The sequence below is a fragment of the Bidens hawaiensis genome, unplaced genomic scaffold (genome assembly GCF_021521415.1).
Source record: "Bidens hawaiensis isolate Kalapana, Puna unplaced genomic scaffold, B.hawaiensis_p1.1 tig00041557_1, whole genome shotgun sequence".
NCBI lineage: Eukaryota > Viridiplantae > Streptophyta > Magnoliopsida > Asterales > Asteraceae > Bidens > Bidens hawaiensis.
In genome coordinates, this window is record NW_027497342.1 from 79,163 (window position 1) to 98,197 (window position 19,035).

At 43.1% G+C, this 19,035-nt stretch overlaps 1 protein-coding gene and 1 pseudogene across 2 annotated transcripts; one reads left to right on the forward strand and one right to left on the reverse strand.

Annotated features, from left to right (window-relative positions):
• The first annotated feature begins 463 nt into the window (after window positions 1-463).
• LOC143592956 (uncharacterized) lies at window positions 464-4,091 on the forward strand. The gene is made up of 8 exons (XM_077072729.1): window positions 464-594; window positions 1,900-1,984; window positions 2,291-2,359; window positions 2,706-2,818; window positions 2,932-3,043; window positions 3,195-3,338; window positions 3,463-3,637; window positions 3,866-4,091. The coding sequence occupies exons 1-8, from the start codon at window positions 543-545 to the stop codon at window positions 3,989-3,991; spliced, it is 876 nt and encodes a 291-aa protein (XP_076928844.1). The 5' UTR covers window positions 464-542; the 3' UTR covers window positions 3,992-4,091.
• A 758-nt stretch (window positions 4,092-4,849) lies between these two features.
• Window positions 4,850-7,662, reverse strand: LOC143592952 (bZIP transcription factor 17 pseudogene; annotated as a pseudogene). Its single transcript, XR_013146015.1, has 2 exons — window positions 5,976-7,662; window positions 4,850-5,403 (listed from the first exon to the last, which is right to left on the reverse strand). The product of XR_013146015.1 is annotated as a bZIP transcription factor 17 pseudogene (transcript).
• Window positions 7,663-19,035: the final 11,373 nt, after the last annotated feature.

Sequence of the window (19,035 nt, forward strand, 5' to 3'; positions counted from 1 at the left end):
ACCGACCGGGTTTGCCAACCATATAAACATCGTCTTAAATATTTTGTTTTCTTATATATTAATGTTTTTATATGTTAATTCGACGAATTAATTTTTAGAGTTTTAATCCTTAAATTTTACCAATTGTGTCTCTATTGTAACGAACGCAGCCGGTACTGACCGAATTTGTGTTGACTCATCGTCGTAAAGCTCGGGCTATACCAACACTCAGGTTTCAACGCAAGGGTTTGCCAGCTGCCTCGGCGCAACGCGCCGAGTAGAAAAACCAGTTGTTTGTATCTTTAAAAGCAATTATTGTCTGTTAATGTTTGTTTACAATATTAACGGACGAATACGAACAAACTCAATTTATTAATGGACGGACACGGATATGAATTTTTGTTTGGTAAACTGTTGGTTATCCGGTCATTTGTAATTGTACGTCAAAAGCTGCATAAAACTATAAAATAATAATTGGTTGAGTCAAAGTCAGCCTCACACCCGGAATCAAGCAACGTGTGTCGATCAGTTGCACTTTATTAGTGATTTTACAATTGGTTTCGATGGAGACGATCAGGCGAGCATCTCACGCAGGTTCATGGTACACCAACAATCGTAAGTTCCAATTACTTATTTCTCATCAAGATTGGTGCTTTACCAGTTTTTACAAACTTGTATGCTTTGTTATGTATTATTTCTAGTTAATTAGCAATTGCAATGTTAGATGGTTTATATTAGTCTTGATTTGTGTTAACAGTGTTGTTAATTATTATTCATGGTAAGGGTGTCAAATGGGTTGGGTTGAACGGGTTATGGGTCGAAACGAATTAGGGTTGGAACGGGTCAATTAAAAAAGGGTTGTTTTGGTTTGGTCAAAACGGGTTAGGGTCAGATCGGATTTTTTTTTAACAAGGATAAAAGCGGAAAAGTTTTAGTTTTTCTAGGTTTTTTGTTTATTATTTACATTTTGAATTATTATTTTTTTAATTCTATTTTTTGAAAATTTTTTTAGGGGTTTTCTAGTAAGGGGGTGTTTGGGATTCCTTATTTTGCCTCCTTATAACTTTTCATTAAATTAATAAGTTACAAAAGTGTAACTTATTGAACTTTTCCTCTCACAATATAAGCAATACCAAACACCTTATTACTTTTCAATAAGTTTATAAGTTATAAGTTAGTGAAAATAAGCAATCCCAAACACCCCCTAAGTGATACTAATTGTATGTTTTTTTGGGCATATAAAGTATAAAAATACAAAGAACAGAAGTACTAATGCTGGTAACAGACAGATACTAGTTTGTAAGTTTAGCAAAAGAAAACGATCACTAAAGAATCTTGGAAACTTTGGATCAAGTAATACTAGCACCAACATTAAGGAAGAAAGGTTACTAAAGAAAAACTTCGAATCTTGAAAAATTTAGATAGTTTCTGAGCAGGAGTATTACAATACCGCTAAAGATTCTAGAAATTTTTGAATATTGAAAAATTTGGATTGTTTTTTTGGGCAGCAGTATTACAATGCTACTAAAGAATCTTGCTTTACCTGCGAATTCTCTTTTAAGGGATTTTGTTAATGAGCTTGAGACTTGAGAGTGACATCAGATGGTTGTTTGATGTTAATATTAGTGTTAGTTTGTTCTTTAGTCACATACTTATTTGCACAAACATATGTACACTACTCTCTCTATCTCTCTGTACACACACACACACACGCAAATGTATATATCTTGTTACGTGTTTTTGGCGATACCACGGCCTACATTTGCACGTTATTGAAAGATATGAGGGAAGACTTTATTTCTATCATTCTATGGCTAATAGACTTGTATGAGTTAGTTCTAAAGCGTTATTATATTATTATGCATGTATAAGTATTTATTTGTAACAAAATGTATCGTTTTTTTTTGTTTTGTTTACTAGCTCAAAAGTTGGAGGAAGAACTTGATGGGTGGCTTAGGGAATGTGGTTTGACCAAGTCTCCAGATGTACGGGGTGTAATCGCTCCGTAAGCAAACACGCACATTTAATCTTACTCAATACTTTTTATATTTGGTGAAAATGGGCCGGGTTAGGTAACCGGTCAAAATGTGTACAGTACTTTCTTCTATGGTCAGACCGGTTTGGTTTGGTTTGGGTTGGCTTGAAACACTTTTTGTCGAATCTTTAATTATGTTTCAGCTTTTAAGATAAAAACATAAACCTATATCGACCCCATTCATGAATAAACGAGTCAAATTTTCTACCTATGTCCTATTAAAGTTTCGAGTTTCTTAATCTATTTGTTATCGTTTTGGTGGTATACTTCCACTAGACATGCAGGTTATTCTTATTCGGGTCGTGCAGCAGCCTTTGCATTCGGAAGCATTGATCCAACTAACATGTAAGCCTGTTTTTTTAAGAAATTGTATATTTATATACAACTATACACACACATAAACTAGTTTGATAATTTAGTGATAAGCTAAATTATCATAAAAAATTTCCACAAAAACAAGAAACGGGTCATTAGATGATCAAATTACCAAATTAGCCGTTTTCAAAAAAGTATAGTTACCAAAATAGACAACCATTCGAAGTACCTTGCTACTCTCACATTAGCCGTTTATATATTTAAACTTTTTTAAGAGCTCTTAAATTATTTGGAAGTTCTGAAATGGTCTTGATCCTAACCACATGTATGTTGTGTTATATTTTTTAATATTATGAAATCGTTGATATCTTTTCAGTTCTCGAATATTTCTTCTCGGTCCATCTCATCATCATTACACCCCTAGATGTGCTCTTTCAAAAGCAACAATTTACAAGACACCAATAGCCGATCTCCCTATCGATCTTGAAGGTACCTTCACATCATTTATATTTGTGCACTTTTATGATGAGTTTAATAACTGGTATATTAGATAGGCGTGTAGGTTATAATCTAACCAAAGTATTATTATTTATTAAAATTAGTCATTGAAGAGCTAAAAGCTACCGGGAAGTTTGACATGATGGATATTAATGTCGATGAGGCTGAACATAGCATGGAAATGCATTTACCATATCTCGCTAAAGTATTTCGTGGGTATGTGCCAATTTTTTTATCATTACATGTAAAGGTGCCAAGTTTGAATATTATATTTACGAATTGGAAATGGGTCAAAGTCAAACGGTTTGAAAAAAAGTACACTTTTGGGTTAGCCTTGAAAATTTTACGTCTTTACCTTTTTTTACAGGCATGCAGTGAAAGTTGTTCCTATTATGGTTGGTGCTGTAAGTACTGAAAACGAAGCCATGTATGGTCGCCTGTTGGCAAAATATATTGACGACCCAACAAATTTCTTTTCGGTTTCATCGGATTTTTGTCATTGGGGTTCTCGGTATGATTTAATTTCTTAATACCTGCATAACTGCATTTATTAGATCTTCCAAGTATATATTATCCTTTTGTTGATTCATGTTAGAAGAATTAATTAATATTATTATTATGATGATTATATATAGGTTTAACTATATGCATTATGACAAAAAACATGGAGCAATTTATAAATCGATCGAGGCATTGGACAAAAAGGGAATGGAAACTATAGAAACCGGCGATCCAGATGAATTCAAAAAGTATTTACTGGAAACTGATAATACTATTTGCGGACGTCATCCCATCAGTGTTTTTCTCCATGTAAGTAATGTTATTTACTTAAGTGCTCCTTGCTTAAAGTTCATGTATTCTTTCGTGAAAAGGGTATTTTAGACTTTTGACTTACATGCGGATGTTGAGCGAGTTATATGGTTTAAATGATTCAAAGTTACATAATCATTTTAGAACGCACATCCGAACACCTTTCAGTTATTTTTTTCTTTATTTGTTTTATTTGTTCTAATAAGTTTGTTATGATAATGAGCACAGATGTCGAAGAACTGCTCTACAAAAATAAAAATAAAATTTATTCGATACGAGCAATCGAGCCAGTGCAAAAGCACGAGAGACAGCAGTGTAAGCTATGCGTCAGCAGTCGCCAAGTTGAACCAGTAGTTTTTATTTATTTTCCGTGTATTTTCTGTTTTTATACATTTGGATATTTGACCCTGTTTGTTTCTTGTTAATAAGATGACATTCTGAATCCTATTTAAAAAGAATGTTTGGTTGTATTATATCTCAATGTTTTGTGTAAGACAACATGCTTAAAATGTTTCCAAGATTCAGGCATAAAATGATGAAATCTATTTTGTGAGGTCAATTAAGGTTGCTAAACATAAGCAATTTTGACCCGTTTATTTATTAAGTTGTCGATTTTGAGCATGTTTACTTAAGTAGTAGAACTAGTGAAAGATTAATAAGCAATTTGTCAATCGGCGCCCCATGTGCAGTTTGATGTGCAGACTCTTAAATCATGTGTCGAGTTAAGTTTATGAGTTATGCAATGCATGTAATTATTCAACGGGAAGTTCGTTTATATAAACAAACAAACATGAACAAAAGTAGTTGTTCATTTAGTTAAAAGTGGAACATTTATCTTTGTGAACGCTCATTCATTTACGAATTTGGTCATTTAATTTGTTTGTTTATGTTCTTTAATATACTCATTTAAATTCTTAGGTTCATTATTATTTAGTCCAATTTTATGAAAATAAACAATTACATGTTACAACTTAGTCTAGTTTATTAACTTTTTAAACCAACAAATAATGTCCACTTTCACTTTAAAATAGCGTGAGCTTAATTATGCTCGTTAATGTTTATTTACCTATGTTATTGTGCTCGTTTATATTCATGAACAGCTCCTTCAATTTGTTCAGTTAAAGTTAAATAAACAAACACCGACATGTCTCAAACATAAAGTACAAAATAACCCAAAAAAACAAGATGAAACATGAAGAAACTATAGTATCTCTAGACCACAAAGATGACCATTAGATTCAAAGCTACAACACATATTATGACTCTTGACTTGGACTCTTATCTATCTACAAAACTTCAAGCTGTTACCAAATGACTAGCTCCTTTTAAAGGAAGCATGCAAGAGTAAGTCACATACTTGACACTATCTAACAAAACCACCACAAATATCCTCGAAAACGACTTCCCCTTAGCGCCCATCATACCCTCCACGTCAGCACCGTCTCCTGCCTCACGTGGATCAAACAACACGGAAACCACCATTGACGAGGCGGAATTGTTTTTGTAGTGGGGCTCGTGGTGGTCTGAGTCATGGCCGCCTGGTTCTGCTGCTGCTGCCACCTTTTCTTTTGTGATGTTGGTGGTAGTGGCGGAGAGGGGGATTGGAAGACCATGGAGGATTCTTCGGTTTTTCATGGTGGGGGTATAAGTTGAGTTGTGGTGGTTGTCGCTGGCGGTGATGTTGACTGCTGATGTGGCGGGAACGATGGCGGCGGACACATCAAACTGAAATACTTCTGTGCACATGCCTGAGCTTAACATAGGTCCTGTGTAACAAATCATGTTGTAAAAGATTAATAAAATAGTCAAACACTTGAGTGTTTGGTCAAATAACCCGTTTAATTAAATGTTTCGTGTTTAGGTTGACCTGTTTAACCCGTTTAATTATACAGCTTGATTAACTTAACACGTTTATGACACGTTAAACCCATTTCTACAACCCTGAACCCACCAAGGCGATTAACACATTTAACCGTGTATAACTTATTATTGCCCGTCAACTCGCCAACCTGTTTGGCATGTTTAGATAAACGAGTTAAACGCGTCGTATTTGGGTTACACGATTTTAAGTGTGCAGGTTGGGTTGATGTTTTTGACATGAATAGAATAACAGGCCGTGTTACTATTCGGGCTGACCCGTTTAACCCGCTCAGTTAAACAGGTTGACTCACTTAACACATTTATGACCCTAAGCAATTTTTTATAACCCACCAACACCATTAACAAGTTTACAACTTTATTATTGCCCGCTAACCCGACACGATTGACACCCTAATTTCAAATTGCGATAACAAAGACACGAAAGTATAATAAAGATACAAAATAGAGCAAGATTTACCAGCAAGGCCTTCACGAAACCACTGCTGCAATTTACCATCAGCGTGCTTCGACTTTGACTTCTCCTTATCAGATGACAAAGCCCTTTGATGACCACTTGAAGTTCTATACACATTCCTGTTTACAGCCGGAATTGAAATAGCAGGAACCAAATCCGAAGAACCCGTCACACCATCATCATCCTTATCATCTATCCTTTCATCTTGTTCTTCTCTAGACGCCATAGCTTTCTCACTCGCAAGAACCGAATGGATTATCAAATTCCCATCAATCTTCACAAGCTTATCGTTTCTCGGAACATACAGAGACGCCACAAGAGGCTCACTCGCGTTACCGTTCGTTGACTTCGTTCTGTTTAGATGATCATATTCATCACTCATCAACACTCTCCCATGATTATAAACCTTGTAATCACTAGACTTATTTCCCAAATAAACACCATTCGTTACCAATCCGCTTAACTTCACATTCATAAGCGGAACCAATCCACCAAACAACATGATAAACAATAACAATCCGATAAAACTAATACCCGCAACCTTTTTAGTTTTAGTTTTCGATTTAGCTACACCTTCAACAGGCTTCTTTACTTCCGTCTTCTTCGATTTCTGCGACAAAGCCGGTTGCTGAGGCTTTAACCTCGGGATCGGAACCAACGGCACTTGCGACCCCTGCGATTTCACCACATAAGGCGGACACGGCATCCACGGATACCCAACCGGCATCACAGGGTGCGGTGGATACATAACCGGACCCGAACACACACCTCCACCACCAACACCAACACCCCCACCCGTGACCATCTGCTGCTTCAAATTCGCATTCTCGGCTGCGAAATAACTAATCCTGGCATTCAAATCCTGAATTGTGGCATGCATTGCCCTAACTTTATCCTCTAACTCCTCCACATAATGCTTCTTCCTTTGCCGAGACAGCTGCGCACTCTCTCGGTTTCGAATCAGCCTCGCTCTCTTCTTCTCGTCTATCGGATTCGATTCGTCATCCATCAGTGTAGACGTCTCGTTCGATCTCCGGTACTTAGAATTCGAATTCACATCATAATTCTCATTTTTCCTCTTCAACACAACATTATTCTTATTCTTATCATCATTTCTATTACTATTATCATCATCATCATTCTTATTAATAATACTACTATTATTATTACTCATCATTTCGCATTTAACCTTCTGATTAACAACCGAATTACCAGACTCCGGTGACGGACAGCTCATATCAGCTTCCGATCCAGCCGAGCCTTGAGACGATAACGGATGCCTGGATTCCGGTGAAGAGTTATCTAAAACCCTAACGGAAGACTTAACGGACTTATTATTATTATTATTATTATTATTATTATTATTAATATTATTATTACTCATCATCATCTCCTCATTATCATCATCCGGTGACGGAATATTCAAATAACCACAAATATCCGATCCATAATTATTACCGTCAATTTCACGATCGGAAACAAAACCGTTGAATTCAGGATCAGAGGATGACAGATCGAGGAAACCGGAGGCGTTAAGAGACGAATTGAGAAACTGTTGAGTGTCCTCCGGAAGGGTAAAATCGTCAAAAGTGATATCGAAACCTTCGTCGTCGGAGAAGGTGAGAGGTGGAATTAGAAGATGAGATAACGGATCGACGGCGGCGGTGGCTGCCGGATCGTCGGTGGACATTGTTAGGGTTTTGGTGTTAATGGTTAATAGTCGTCGGAGAAGAGTCTAGAGGTTTATGTGTGTTTGTTTGAAGGTGTGAAATAAGTATTGATGAAAGCTTCCGTTTAAAAAACGTTAGGACTTGGGTTTATGTATTATTATTATTATTATTTTATTGGGATTTAAGTGAGAGCATTCCACTCAGTAACGTTATTAATTAATTAATAATTTTATCCGTCTTTATCAATCACATATATTATTATTATTACAATAATAATATTATATTCTTGTAACAGAATATTTTATTGTAAATAGATGCGGTTTGGTCTGGTGGTAAAGTTACATAACATTAATTACATTCAATTAAATGATTGTGTGTTCTAGACCCTAGTTTAACTTAAAAAAATAAAATAAGGTAAAAACATTATGTGAGGGGTTCTTCAATTTTTTAGAGGCGGATAAAATGATTGTGAGAGAAGAAGGGAGAAAATGATATTGTTCATGTTTAAATTTGGAGAAACGCATTGTCCAAGTATATCATTTTTTAATATTTTTGAAGTGGTTGCGAGTGAAAGAGACAGAAAATGTAATTGTAAAAGTATAAAAAATATTATTTAATTGAAACGAGAGAGAAAATATGATGTTTTTAGTTTAATTATAGAGATTGAGATAAAGAATGAACTAGGAATAATTGTTAAAAAAATATTGTAAACAAATAAAGAACCTTCAAGGCTAGCAGAGTTGATTATAACAATGAAGATAAGAACTAGGTTTTTTACTTTTTTTTAGATAGTCGTTAATTCGGATCCGAGCCAAAACGGGGGTTTTATCTAGCATGTGTTTTTATGCCATCGGGTTTTAACTATTGTGACGGCGCAACAGATACTAAGTGACATCAGGGGAGAAGGTTTCTCCTATGATACGGGGAGGACCCGAAAATTTATGTCCTTCAGGAGAAACTCTAAGGAAGTTTCAAAACTCAGGTTGGCCACAAGCCAATTTGTGACAAATCAGTCATATTGTGAACTATCATTGAAGAAACACTAAGTGACCCGGTACAGATTATAGATAATCTGGGGGTTAAGTAATGTTTCCCACGGATGAGGTCTAGCTGAGAAGGCTGTTCTTCAGGAGACCTGCAAAACAAACACCGTAAGCTCGTCACTGAGAAGGGGGGGTTCCTCCTTGTGACCACCCTCCGGCGTGAGAATCAGACTAGGTTGCTCTGAATATAAGTGTATATTAAGAGATTGCTAGATAACTGGATAGCAGATGATCTTACCATTCCAAGATATTGGAGTATTTATAGCCGAATGTAGGTTTCCTAGAAGGTACAGCCGGCTGAATAGTATTCCTGTTCAACCAACAGTGGACTATGCACAGGCCATACTGGTTGGTGGGTAGGTTACGGCCAACAGTAACAAAGTCGGCTGCACTATTCCACCAACTGTAGATTATGCACGTCCTACTTACTGTGGATTGTACGCAGGCCATGCTGGTTGGTGAATAGGTTACGGCCAACAGTAACACTATTCCACCAACTGTAGGCCGCGCATGCTCCTCAGTAAGGGTTGGTGAGTAGGCAGCGGCTAATAGTGACAAACAGTACTAGAGGGTGCTCCTCCTCGCCCTGTTGTCGATGAGCTGTCACCCTGTGATTGGCTCATGGGCTGTTCTGGTCAGATCGTCTGTCCTTTCCATACCTTGGTAGGTATGGTACAAAAGATCTTTCAGAATCAGACTGGCTCATTTAGGCGGGATTGTTCCCGCCTTACTCATTCCTTCATGTGACTACTGAAGTAGCTAGTGTCTTGTGCGTGTAGCCCTGCTGTCTGCGGGTAGCCTTCCCTGATGGCTTGTATCCGCAACTGCGGGAACAGGCGGGGTACTTCACCATTGGGAGGCTTTCCCTGCGTGTTCAGCTTGTGTACTGCGCGTAAGATCCTATGAGCATGGTGGGTCCTGCGGGAGCAGATGGCCTTTGCGCAGACGTCCCTGTTCAAGGTGAGTCTTGCGGGACCAACTGATCTCTGCTGGGACCTACCTCTTCAAGTCCCCCCAGTCCAATGTTCTTCTCATGAATGTTTAATAAAGTGAGGTGAACTTTTGGACTTTGAGCAAGGGGTTTTGAAAAGGGGTTTCTAGTTTTAAGGTTCTCCGTGGGGATTCTTCCCGCGGGTTTCCTAATGTCACTTGCAAAAATTCCCGATTTTTTTGCTTGATCTTTGGGTATGATGCGGGTAGGTATGTAACCTTCTCGCAAGTCAGGAGCGTTGAGTCTCACTTGTGTGGATTCTCCTTGAGGTTTTAGTGGTTTTGAACATAGTGATCAATTATGTTTAAACCACCAATTCCATCCTGGAGCCTCAAACAATGTATTTCTCGACGTTCCCGCTCTGCGGGGATGTTATTTCCGTTTCCACAAGCATTGCCCAGAAGATCCTTCCTGGTTTCAATTCCCTGCCGGGCGCTAGGTATGTGAAGGGTTTTGCCTTAACACTGTACCCGCGCTCGTCTTACGGTTACTTTACTTTCAAGGTACTCCTGGCGTCAATTCCCTGCGGGTGCTAGATACGTGAAGGGTTTTGCCTTAACACTGTATCCGCACCCGTCTTATAGTTACTTTGTTGCCGGGGTATTCTTAGCTTCAATTCCCTGCGGGTGCTAGGTATGTGGAAGGTTTGCCTTAACACTGTACCCGCATCCGTCTTATGGTTACTTGGTTGCCAAGGTAAGGGGTATTTTCCCGCTTACCTTTGAATCTTTTTGAATTTTGAATTTTGAAATTCGAAAGGTTGGTGAGGATAAGAACAGTCCAAACATCTGAAACGTCGTGTGACGGTTTCTTCTGACTGTGTCAGGACGTGCAGGAAGTTATGGTGACGTGACAGAACATGGTCATTCCAGTCGCTTTTTCAGGCGCGTGGGCATGATTTTTCGGGTGCGTGGCCGCGAAATTACTGGCACACGTCCTTTCAGCAGCTGTTGACAGCTTGCTTTTTGCCACGTGTCATAGTTTCATTGCACCTTTGATTTCTCTCTCCTCCGCATTAAATTCACCGCATTAATTGCGATTACTATATAAAGGGGGAGAGAGTTATTTGCAATTCACACTTTTCACTCTTCTTCTTCTTCTTAGTGATTTCCGGCAAATACTCCCCTTTTTCAGGCAAGCATTTTCCCGAAATCACTCTTCTTTCTGCAAAAATGTCCTCTCGTGATGCTGAAGCTATAGCTGACGACAGGGGTACTGCTGGTGAGTGCCAGTGTGCTCTGCCCGGCGATCAGTACCGGTATGTTGTCAGGAAGTTCATGCTCAATCATCTCGAGCCTGAGTTTCCTGAATCCCACCAGACCGTGTACGATGCCCCCAGTGGCAAGATCGGGGTTTATGCTGCATTTTTTGTCTATGGGAATCTTAGATTCCCATTGACAAAATTTGTTTACCGTGTCCTTGAGAGGCACGGTGTCCATTTGACCGAGCTGCACCCCATGGCGATCGCCAAGATTCGCCATTTTGAGTGGGTGTGCCGGATTTTGGGCATCGAGCCCCATGTGGACCGCCTGATGACCTTCTATACCTGGAGGTGCATCCAAGGGTGGTACACCCTGACGACCCGTATTAAGGGTCTGAAGATTTGCGACACCGAGCGCAGTCTTCGCGCGTGGAAGCAGGAATTCTTCTACATTTCTGCCCGCGCCATCCCCCTTGCCATGAAGTTTAAAAATGGCCAAGCGATACCGAGCCTTCACGCCCCCAACTACCAGGAGGCGGAATGGTTTTCGAAGATATCCCGGATCCAATCTCCGGTTTACCGGTTTGCGGAGTCCGGGATGGTCATGTTAGGGATGAGCCGGGTGTGGAAAGATGCATCTCTGGTTCCCATCCTCCTCGAATACGGTTTGAACTCTATTCCCTATGGTATGTCTTGTTTTTCTTTTTTGATACAAGTTTGTCTTCTAACTGTTTCTTTTCTTTCAGAGGGAAATGATTTGGAGTCGCTTCTGTTTCCGCGGGAAGCCGACGGTCCCGCGCGGATGGGTACTCGCGCTTTGGACGAGGGCGAGTTGCCCATCCTGGAGCAAACAGCGGATCGGTTTGTGGAGGTCTATCCGCTGGGCCACGAGATCCTGAGCCACCGGCGGCCAGGTAAGGCGATATTCTTTCCTCAACCCCTTAATGCTGTACCCGCTGTTGGAATTCTTGACCTGTCTTCTTCTGAGGAATCCTCAGATGCTCCTCCACTGGTGCGGAAGAAGAAAGCTGCTGCCGGCGGGAAAGGGAAGGAGAAGGCCTCCACGGCTGGTCCGGTGGTTCTATCTGACTCGGAGTCAGATAGTGAAGAGGTGGCGGGGAAGCCCGGTGGTGAGAAGACCACTGCTCCGGAGGCTACGTCCGTTACCTCCGGAGAACCGACGAAGACGACGGTGACCGGTACCAAGAGGCCGGCTCCATCGGGTTCCTCCCCGCCCGTCCGTACGTTCAGGGTCAAGAAAACCCGTAAGTACAATCATAGTTGTCTTTGTAGATTTATCACTTCCTAAATTTACCTGACACTTTCTTCTTTGTGCAGGCGTGGATGTTGACGCATTCCGGGGTGAAACGCAGGGGAATACCTCCCCGCCAATGACGGTAGGCTCGGTCAGCCTTCCTGAGGCGTCGACCCAGGCGCCTGCGCCTGCATCCGTTGGTCCAGTTGCTCATTCATTTGAGCCAACTGTTCCGGTCGAGATGACGTCACCGCCGGCCGTGAGTGCGATTTTTACAGCATCCTTCACGGAGCCGGCGGTTACTGCTGCTGCTGATGAGGCGGCGACCGCGGCGGCGACCCCAACGGCGACCACGGCGGCTGCCACCATGCCCGCGCCACCGGCACCAATGGCCGGACCATCAGGTACGCGCAGGGCTTCCCGCCGATCTTTGCCACCTTCCCGTCTGCCTGACCTGTTGGATGGATTTCCTTTAGGTTCAGGTGATGGGTTTGGCGGTTATCGGCCTGTCATTGACCCTACAGGTGCGTAGGGTTCCTTTCTTTTTCCCCTATGTTTTTTATGATCTTTTCCTTACTGCCTTTGTTTCTTTTGCAGTGACGGATTCCAATGAAGTGTATGTTCCGCGATGGAACATACGCCGAGGAACAACCCTTCGCACACCTGTGGAGTGCGTGGACTGGGTTCGCCACGCTGCTCCCCCGGGTGCGTTGGGGGAAGCCATGGTTAGCTACCAGGAGGGTAGGCTAACCAATGAGCTTCGGGTTCTCCAGGCCCGGATGCAGCCGCGCGTCGAGCTGCTTTGTCGTGAAAACGACAAGTTAAAAGCAGCTCGCGCAAAGGAAGTATCTGAAACGCGGGCTCTTCGGGAGGAGAACCAACAGCTGGCGGCAGCTGCCGCCGCCAAGGAGAAGGCCTTCAAGGCCCTCGAGGTTGAAGTTCAGGCGCGACTCGAGGCCCGCTCCAAGGCTGCCCAAGCTGTGAATGAACAGCTTCGGCTGGCCAGGGAGACTGCGCGAAACGCAACCGAGAGGGCTGCCCAGGCTGAAGCCGTTGCTGAGCCTCTGCGTGTGGAGAATGAGGAGCTGAAAGGCAAATTAGAGGCTCTCCAACGCGCTCATGATGCCTTGGTAATGGAAGATGCCAAGAAACTCCAGGAAATCCTGGACCAGAGGGGGGTGCTTGACCAGACCCAGCGGAAGCTTAAGGGCGTCGAAGAGGCTGCCGCAAAGGAAGTTTTACTTGCCAACCTTAACAAGAGCGAAGCCGAACGCGCCTATAACGAAGCTCAAGCTGCCCTCCAATGGCTTCTTCGAGAAGCGTTGCCTCAGGTATGTTTAACTTTGTCTTCACACTTTTCTTTTGTAAGAAAAGGTTCTAACACTTGTATTTTTTTTTCTTTGTAGGTTGTGCGTCGGGTCTTTTCAGAGACCTCTTACGATGATGCTATGACCGCAGCCCTCAACGCTTCTCATGAGGATGGGGAAAAGGCCGGCTTCCTGCTTGGTCTAGGGTTTGTTGAGAAAGGTGTCCCGCCTTCCAACTTCCCTTTGTTCGATGTGGATACCGAAGCCATTTATGACCAAGCATTGAACCAATACGCCGCCTTCCCGCATCCAGTGGTGGAAAAGGTGGACGAAGTAGCTGCTGCTGATGATGGGTTAGCTGTCCTCAAAGCGTTCCTCGAACCACCCCGTTCTTCTGACGGAGCGGGTCCAAGTGGAAGCGGCCCTGAAGCTTGATCCTAAAGATCCCTTTCCATTGCTAAGATAGACTTGTATAGATTTACTCTTTCAGGCGGGTAGTAACCCGGCCATTCTTGTAATATATCATTGAAATATAAATCTTTTTGCGGATAAGATTGTTATTTCCTTTGGATTCCTTGCTTTATAAGCTCATGACTTAGTTTAAGTTGGCAATTTTCCAAGTTTTTTAGAATAAGTTAACCTGTTAAACGTGGTTGATGATGGGTTAAAGTTTTGCTTCCTCCTTCGTGATTGTGCGGGTAGAACCGTTACTTGCACTTGGTAGGATGGCTAAATTTTAACCGTCATCTGACCTGCGTGTAGGTTTTCCTCATTTTTCCTCGAAATTTCTAAGTATTTAGGATAAGTTAACCTTTGAACGTGGTTGATAGTGGGTTAAAGTTTTGCTTCCTCTTTCGTGATTGTGCGGGTTGAACCGTCACTTGCACTTAGTAGGATGGCTAAACTTTACCCATACCTGACCTGCGTGTAGGTTTTCCTTATCCTTATTTCTAAGTTTTTTTTTTTTTTTTTTTTTTTTTTTTTTTTTTTTTTAGGATAACCTTTGAACGTGGTAGATGATAGTTTGAAGTTTTGCTTCCTTATTTGTGATTGTGCGGATAAGACCGTCACTTGCACTTACAAAGATGGCTAAACTTTACTTACATCATACCTGCGTGTAGGTTTCCCTTGTTTTTAACGTTGTGTTTATGCGGGTTTTGCCGCCTTCCACACGCAATGACTTACTTCTCCTCATTTATGCGGTAAATACCGGCACCAGTGGGGAGTTCATAAGGATAAAGGTAAACACATTATGAAAGGAGAATCATTTCCATTAGAAGTGGCTCTTGGCCTTTTCTTTACAAGTTTTGGAATTGATCTACATATAACATTTGCGTAATTGAGCTCCATTCCATGTTCTTGGGATGGGAGTGCCATCGAGCCTTTCGAGCCGGTATGCGCCCTTTCCCAGAACCTGTTTGATAACGTATGGCCCTTCCCAGATCGGGGCCAACTTTCCTAGGCGTTCTTGGTTCGAAGCCTCGTTGTTACGCAGTATGTAGTCTCCTTCCTTGAAGTTGCAGAGTTTTACCCGCGTGTTGTAGTACTTTTGCATTTGTCGTTTGTAGTTCTCTTCACGCACTGCGGCTAAGTCTCTGCGTTCCTCGGTTAGCATAAGATCCAACCGTCTTTCCGCATCATTGTCTTCTGGCTGACTCAAGACCCTTGGTGAGGGTAGACCAATTTCGACCGGGACCATGGCTTCAGTGCCATAAGTGAGGCTGAACGGGGTTTCTCCCGTACTGGCCTTCTTCAACGTTCTGTTTGCCCAAAGGACGTGCGGAAGCTCGTCCACCCAGCCGGATCTGTGTTTCAAGAGTCTTTTCTTTATGCCTTCGATGATGCTTTTATTTGCTCTTTCCACCTCACCATTTCCTTGCGGGTGTGCCACTGAGGTAAAGGTGTGGGTGATTTGAAGTTCTTTTAGCCATTGTTGTAGCTTTTTGTCAGCAAAGTTGGTGCCGTTATCGCTCACCAAATTCTGTGGAAGTCCAAAACGACAAATTATAAATTCCCAAATAAATTTTTTGATATGCTTTGCGGTTGTTTGGGCTAAAGGTTTTGCTTCTATCCACTTGGTGAAGTAGTCGATAGCTACCACTAGGAACTGAACATTTCCTGCTGCTGTAGGAAATGGACCTGTCACATCGATGGCCCACTTCTGAAATGGCCACGAAGAAGTGACTGGAACCAGTTCGTTTTTTCGGGCGATGCGTGTTAGGTGCGTAAAGCTGGCAAGACCTGCATTTTCTGATGTATGCCAGTGCATCCGTATGCATCCCTGGCCAAAAGTATCCCGCGTTGTTTAACTTGGCTACAACAGCGCGGGGACCTGCGTGTACCCCACAGATGCCTTCGTGTACTTCCCTTAGGAGGTAGTTGGCATCTTGGTTGTCCACGCATCTCAAGAGTGGGCCAAGAAAGTTACGTCTGTAAAGGATGTCATTGACGAGTTGATAATTCAGTGCTTTACAGCGTAGTTTTCTTGCCTGTGTTTTTGACTCTGGTAATATTCCTGCTGCAAGGTAATTTATTATTGGTGTCATCCACGTTTCTGTACTGGTTTGGATGACACAAATTTCCTTGTGCGGGACTGATGGCGCTTCGAGGAGTTCAATGCGGATGTCCTTTCCCAGGTGGGTGAAGGCTAGTGATGCAAGCTTGCTTAACGCATCCGCAGATTTGTTTTCGCTGCGCTTGACATGTATGACTTTACAATCACTAAAATCACGCATAAGGGTTTTTGCCTGGGCGAGGTATAGGGCCATGGTGTCGTTCGCAGCCGTGTATGTTCCATTTATTTGGTTGGCCACCAGCATGGAATCCACATGTGCTTCCAAGTTTTTCACTCCCATCTTACGCGCAATTCTCAAACCGGCCAAGAATGCTTCATATTCGGCTTCGTTATTCGTACTTGGAAAGTCCAGCCGAATAGCGTAAGTATATTCTTGGCCCGCAGGGTCGGTTAATTTTAACCCTGCACCTGAACCCTCGTTACTGGCTGCTCCATCAGTATAGAGTCGCCAGACATCATTGACGTCCTGTGCTGGGGAGGGTTGAGCCTCCTCCTGGCACTCTTTCTCCCGCGAAGCGGGGACTTCTGCAATAAAATCGGCCAGGACCTGGCCTTTTATGGCTGGTCTTGGCTTGTACTTAATTGCATATTCTCCCAATTCAATTGCCCATTTGGCTAGACGTCCCGATAATTCGGGTTTGCCTAGGACGTTTGAGAGTTTGAAGTTGGTGAGAATGGTGATTGGGTGGCCCTGGAAATATCGTCTTAACCTTCCGCCAACAAGAGGGCGAGAGCTGGATGAGGTGTCAAAGTTTACCCTTGACTGCCAAATACCTAGCCTCCTCTTTTTGTTCTGCCGGGCGATCCGGACATTATTCTCTCTGGTCCTCTGCGTGTAGAGGTGTGTACTCTGGGGAAGATCTCTTCCCAGTTGCTTTTCCGTCTCGGCAAAGCGCTTTGCCGCCGTCATGATGGCATCCCAAGTTGATGGCATACCATCCTTACCCGTCAATGTGCGGATAAGTTCTGGGTATTCGGCGCCTTGGATGAAGGCGGCGCGAACCAGATCTTCACTTATGTTGCCGAGACTAAGCTTTTTGGAGTTGAAGCGAGTGATGAAGTCTAGTAGAGATTCATCCTCCTCTCTCACGCAGTTAAGGATCGTCCACTGCTCTTCAGTGTACTTCCTCTGTTGGCTGAAATGCTGGCTGAACTTGTTCTGAAAGTCCGCCCAGTCATATATGTGGTGGATCGGTAAACGATCGAACCATGCCCTGGCCGCTCCGACCAGAGTCATCTGGAACATGTAGCACCACGTGGGTTCCGTCCAGTTGCTGACGGTAGCCCCCGCAATGAACCTGTTCAAATGGTCGTCTGGGTCGGATAGACCATCGTAAGTGCCAATGTTGGACATTTGTTTGGCACTTCTCGGGGCGATTGCTTCCGCAATGTCCCTTGCGAACTTTGACTTCCCTGCATTTGTAGCAGTTGGTCTAAAGGTTTTGGAAAAGTCACGCGGGTTTCTCTCCACGATTGGTTTAAAGGCTTCCCCAAAATTCCTTTTTGGTTGGACGTCCGTTTCCTTACGCTTCCCTTTCGCCTTATGGCGAGGGTTCGCGTCGGTGTCGGACTCCAACTCGTCGTCTGAGTACTCGCAGTCACTACTCATATTGAGGTGTTGGCGAGTACTGGCGAATTCGTCAGCCTGTTGAACTGAACGCAAGCGTTCGTCCAATTCGGCTTGGAATTCTCTTTGCCGTGCTTCGGCCCACGCCTTCACTTGATCTAGTGTTTGGCGAGGAACCTTCGTTCGTTTTTCCAGTTGGGTATCGGAGAACCCCAATGGAATATTTACTCCACTTGCCCCGGCTTGGGTAGTCGGGGTAGTGTTCGTAAGGATTGTATAACCGCCGGTGTTCCCCCCAGTTGCTGGGGTTGTTACCGGGGTTTCTTGGTCGGTTACTGGCCTTTGAACCGGAGTAACGTTAACCATTTCTTCGGAAATTGTGAAAAAACTAAAGTAGTTCTAGCTTTTATACACGGATGGCGCCAATGAAGAAACACTAAGTGACCCGGTACAGATTATAGATAATCTGGGGTTAAGTAATGTTTCCCACGGATGAGGTCTAGCTGAGAAGGCTGTTCTTCAGGAGACCTGCAAAACAAACACCGTAAGCTCGTCACTGAGAAGGGGGGGTTCCTCCTTGTGACCACCCTCCGGCGTGAGAATCAGACTAGGTTGCTCTGAATATAAGTGTATATTAAGAGATTGCTAGATAACTGGATAGCAGATGATCTTACCATTCCAAGATATTGGAGTATTTATAGCCGAATGTAGGTTTCCTAGAAGGTACAGCCGGCTGAATAGTATTCCTGTTCAACCAACAGTGGACTATGCACAGGCCATACTGGTTGGTGGGTAGGTTACGGCCAACAGTAACAAAGTCGGCTGCACTATTCCACCAACTGTAGATTATGCACGTCCTACTTACTGTGGATTGTACGCAGGCCATGCTGGTTGGTGAATAGGTTACGGCCAACAGTAACACTATTCCACCAACTGTAGGCCGCGCATGCTCCTCAGTAAGGGTTGGTGAGTAGGCAGCGGCTAATAGTGACAAACAGTACTAGAGGGTGCTCCTCCTCGCCCTGTTGTCGATGAGTTGTCACCCTGTGATTGGCTCATGGGCTGTTCTGGTCAGATCGTCTGTCCTTTCCATACCTTGGTAGGTATGGTACAAAAGATCTTTCAGAATCAGACTGGCTCATTTAGGCGGGATTGTTCCCGCCTTGCTCATTCCTTCATGTGACTACTGAAGTAGCTAGTGTCTTGTGCGTGTAGCCCTGCTGTCTGCGGGTAGCCTTCCCTGATGGCTTGTATCCGCAACTGCGGGAACAGGCGGGGTACTTCACCATTGGGAGGCTTTCCCTGCGTGTTCAGCTTGTGTACTGCGCGTAAGATCCTATGAGCATGGTGGGTCCTGCGGGAGCAGATGACCTTTGCGCAGACGTCCCTGTTCAAGGTGAGTCTTGCGGAACCAACTGATCTCTGCTGGGACCTACCTCTTCAATCATTGTTAT

Coding starts and splice junctions, on each gene's coding strand:
- LOC143592956 (XM_077072729.1), top strand. CDS start 543: ATGGAGACGATCAGGCGAGCATCTCACGCAGGTTCATGGTACACCAAC. Junction 595..1,899: donor TTCATGGTACACCAACAATC/GTAAGTTCCAAT, acceptor TTTGTTTACTAG/CTCAAAAGTTGGAGGAAGAA. Junction 2,819..2,931: donor TCTCCCTATCGATCTTGAAG/GTACCTTCACAT, acceptor TATTAAAATTAG/TCATTGAAGAGCTAAAAGCT.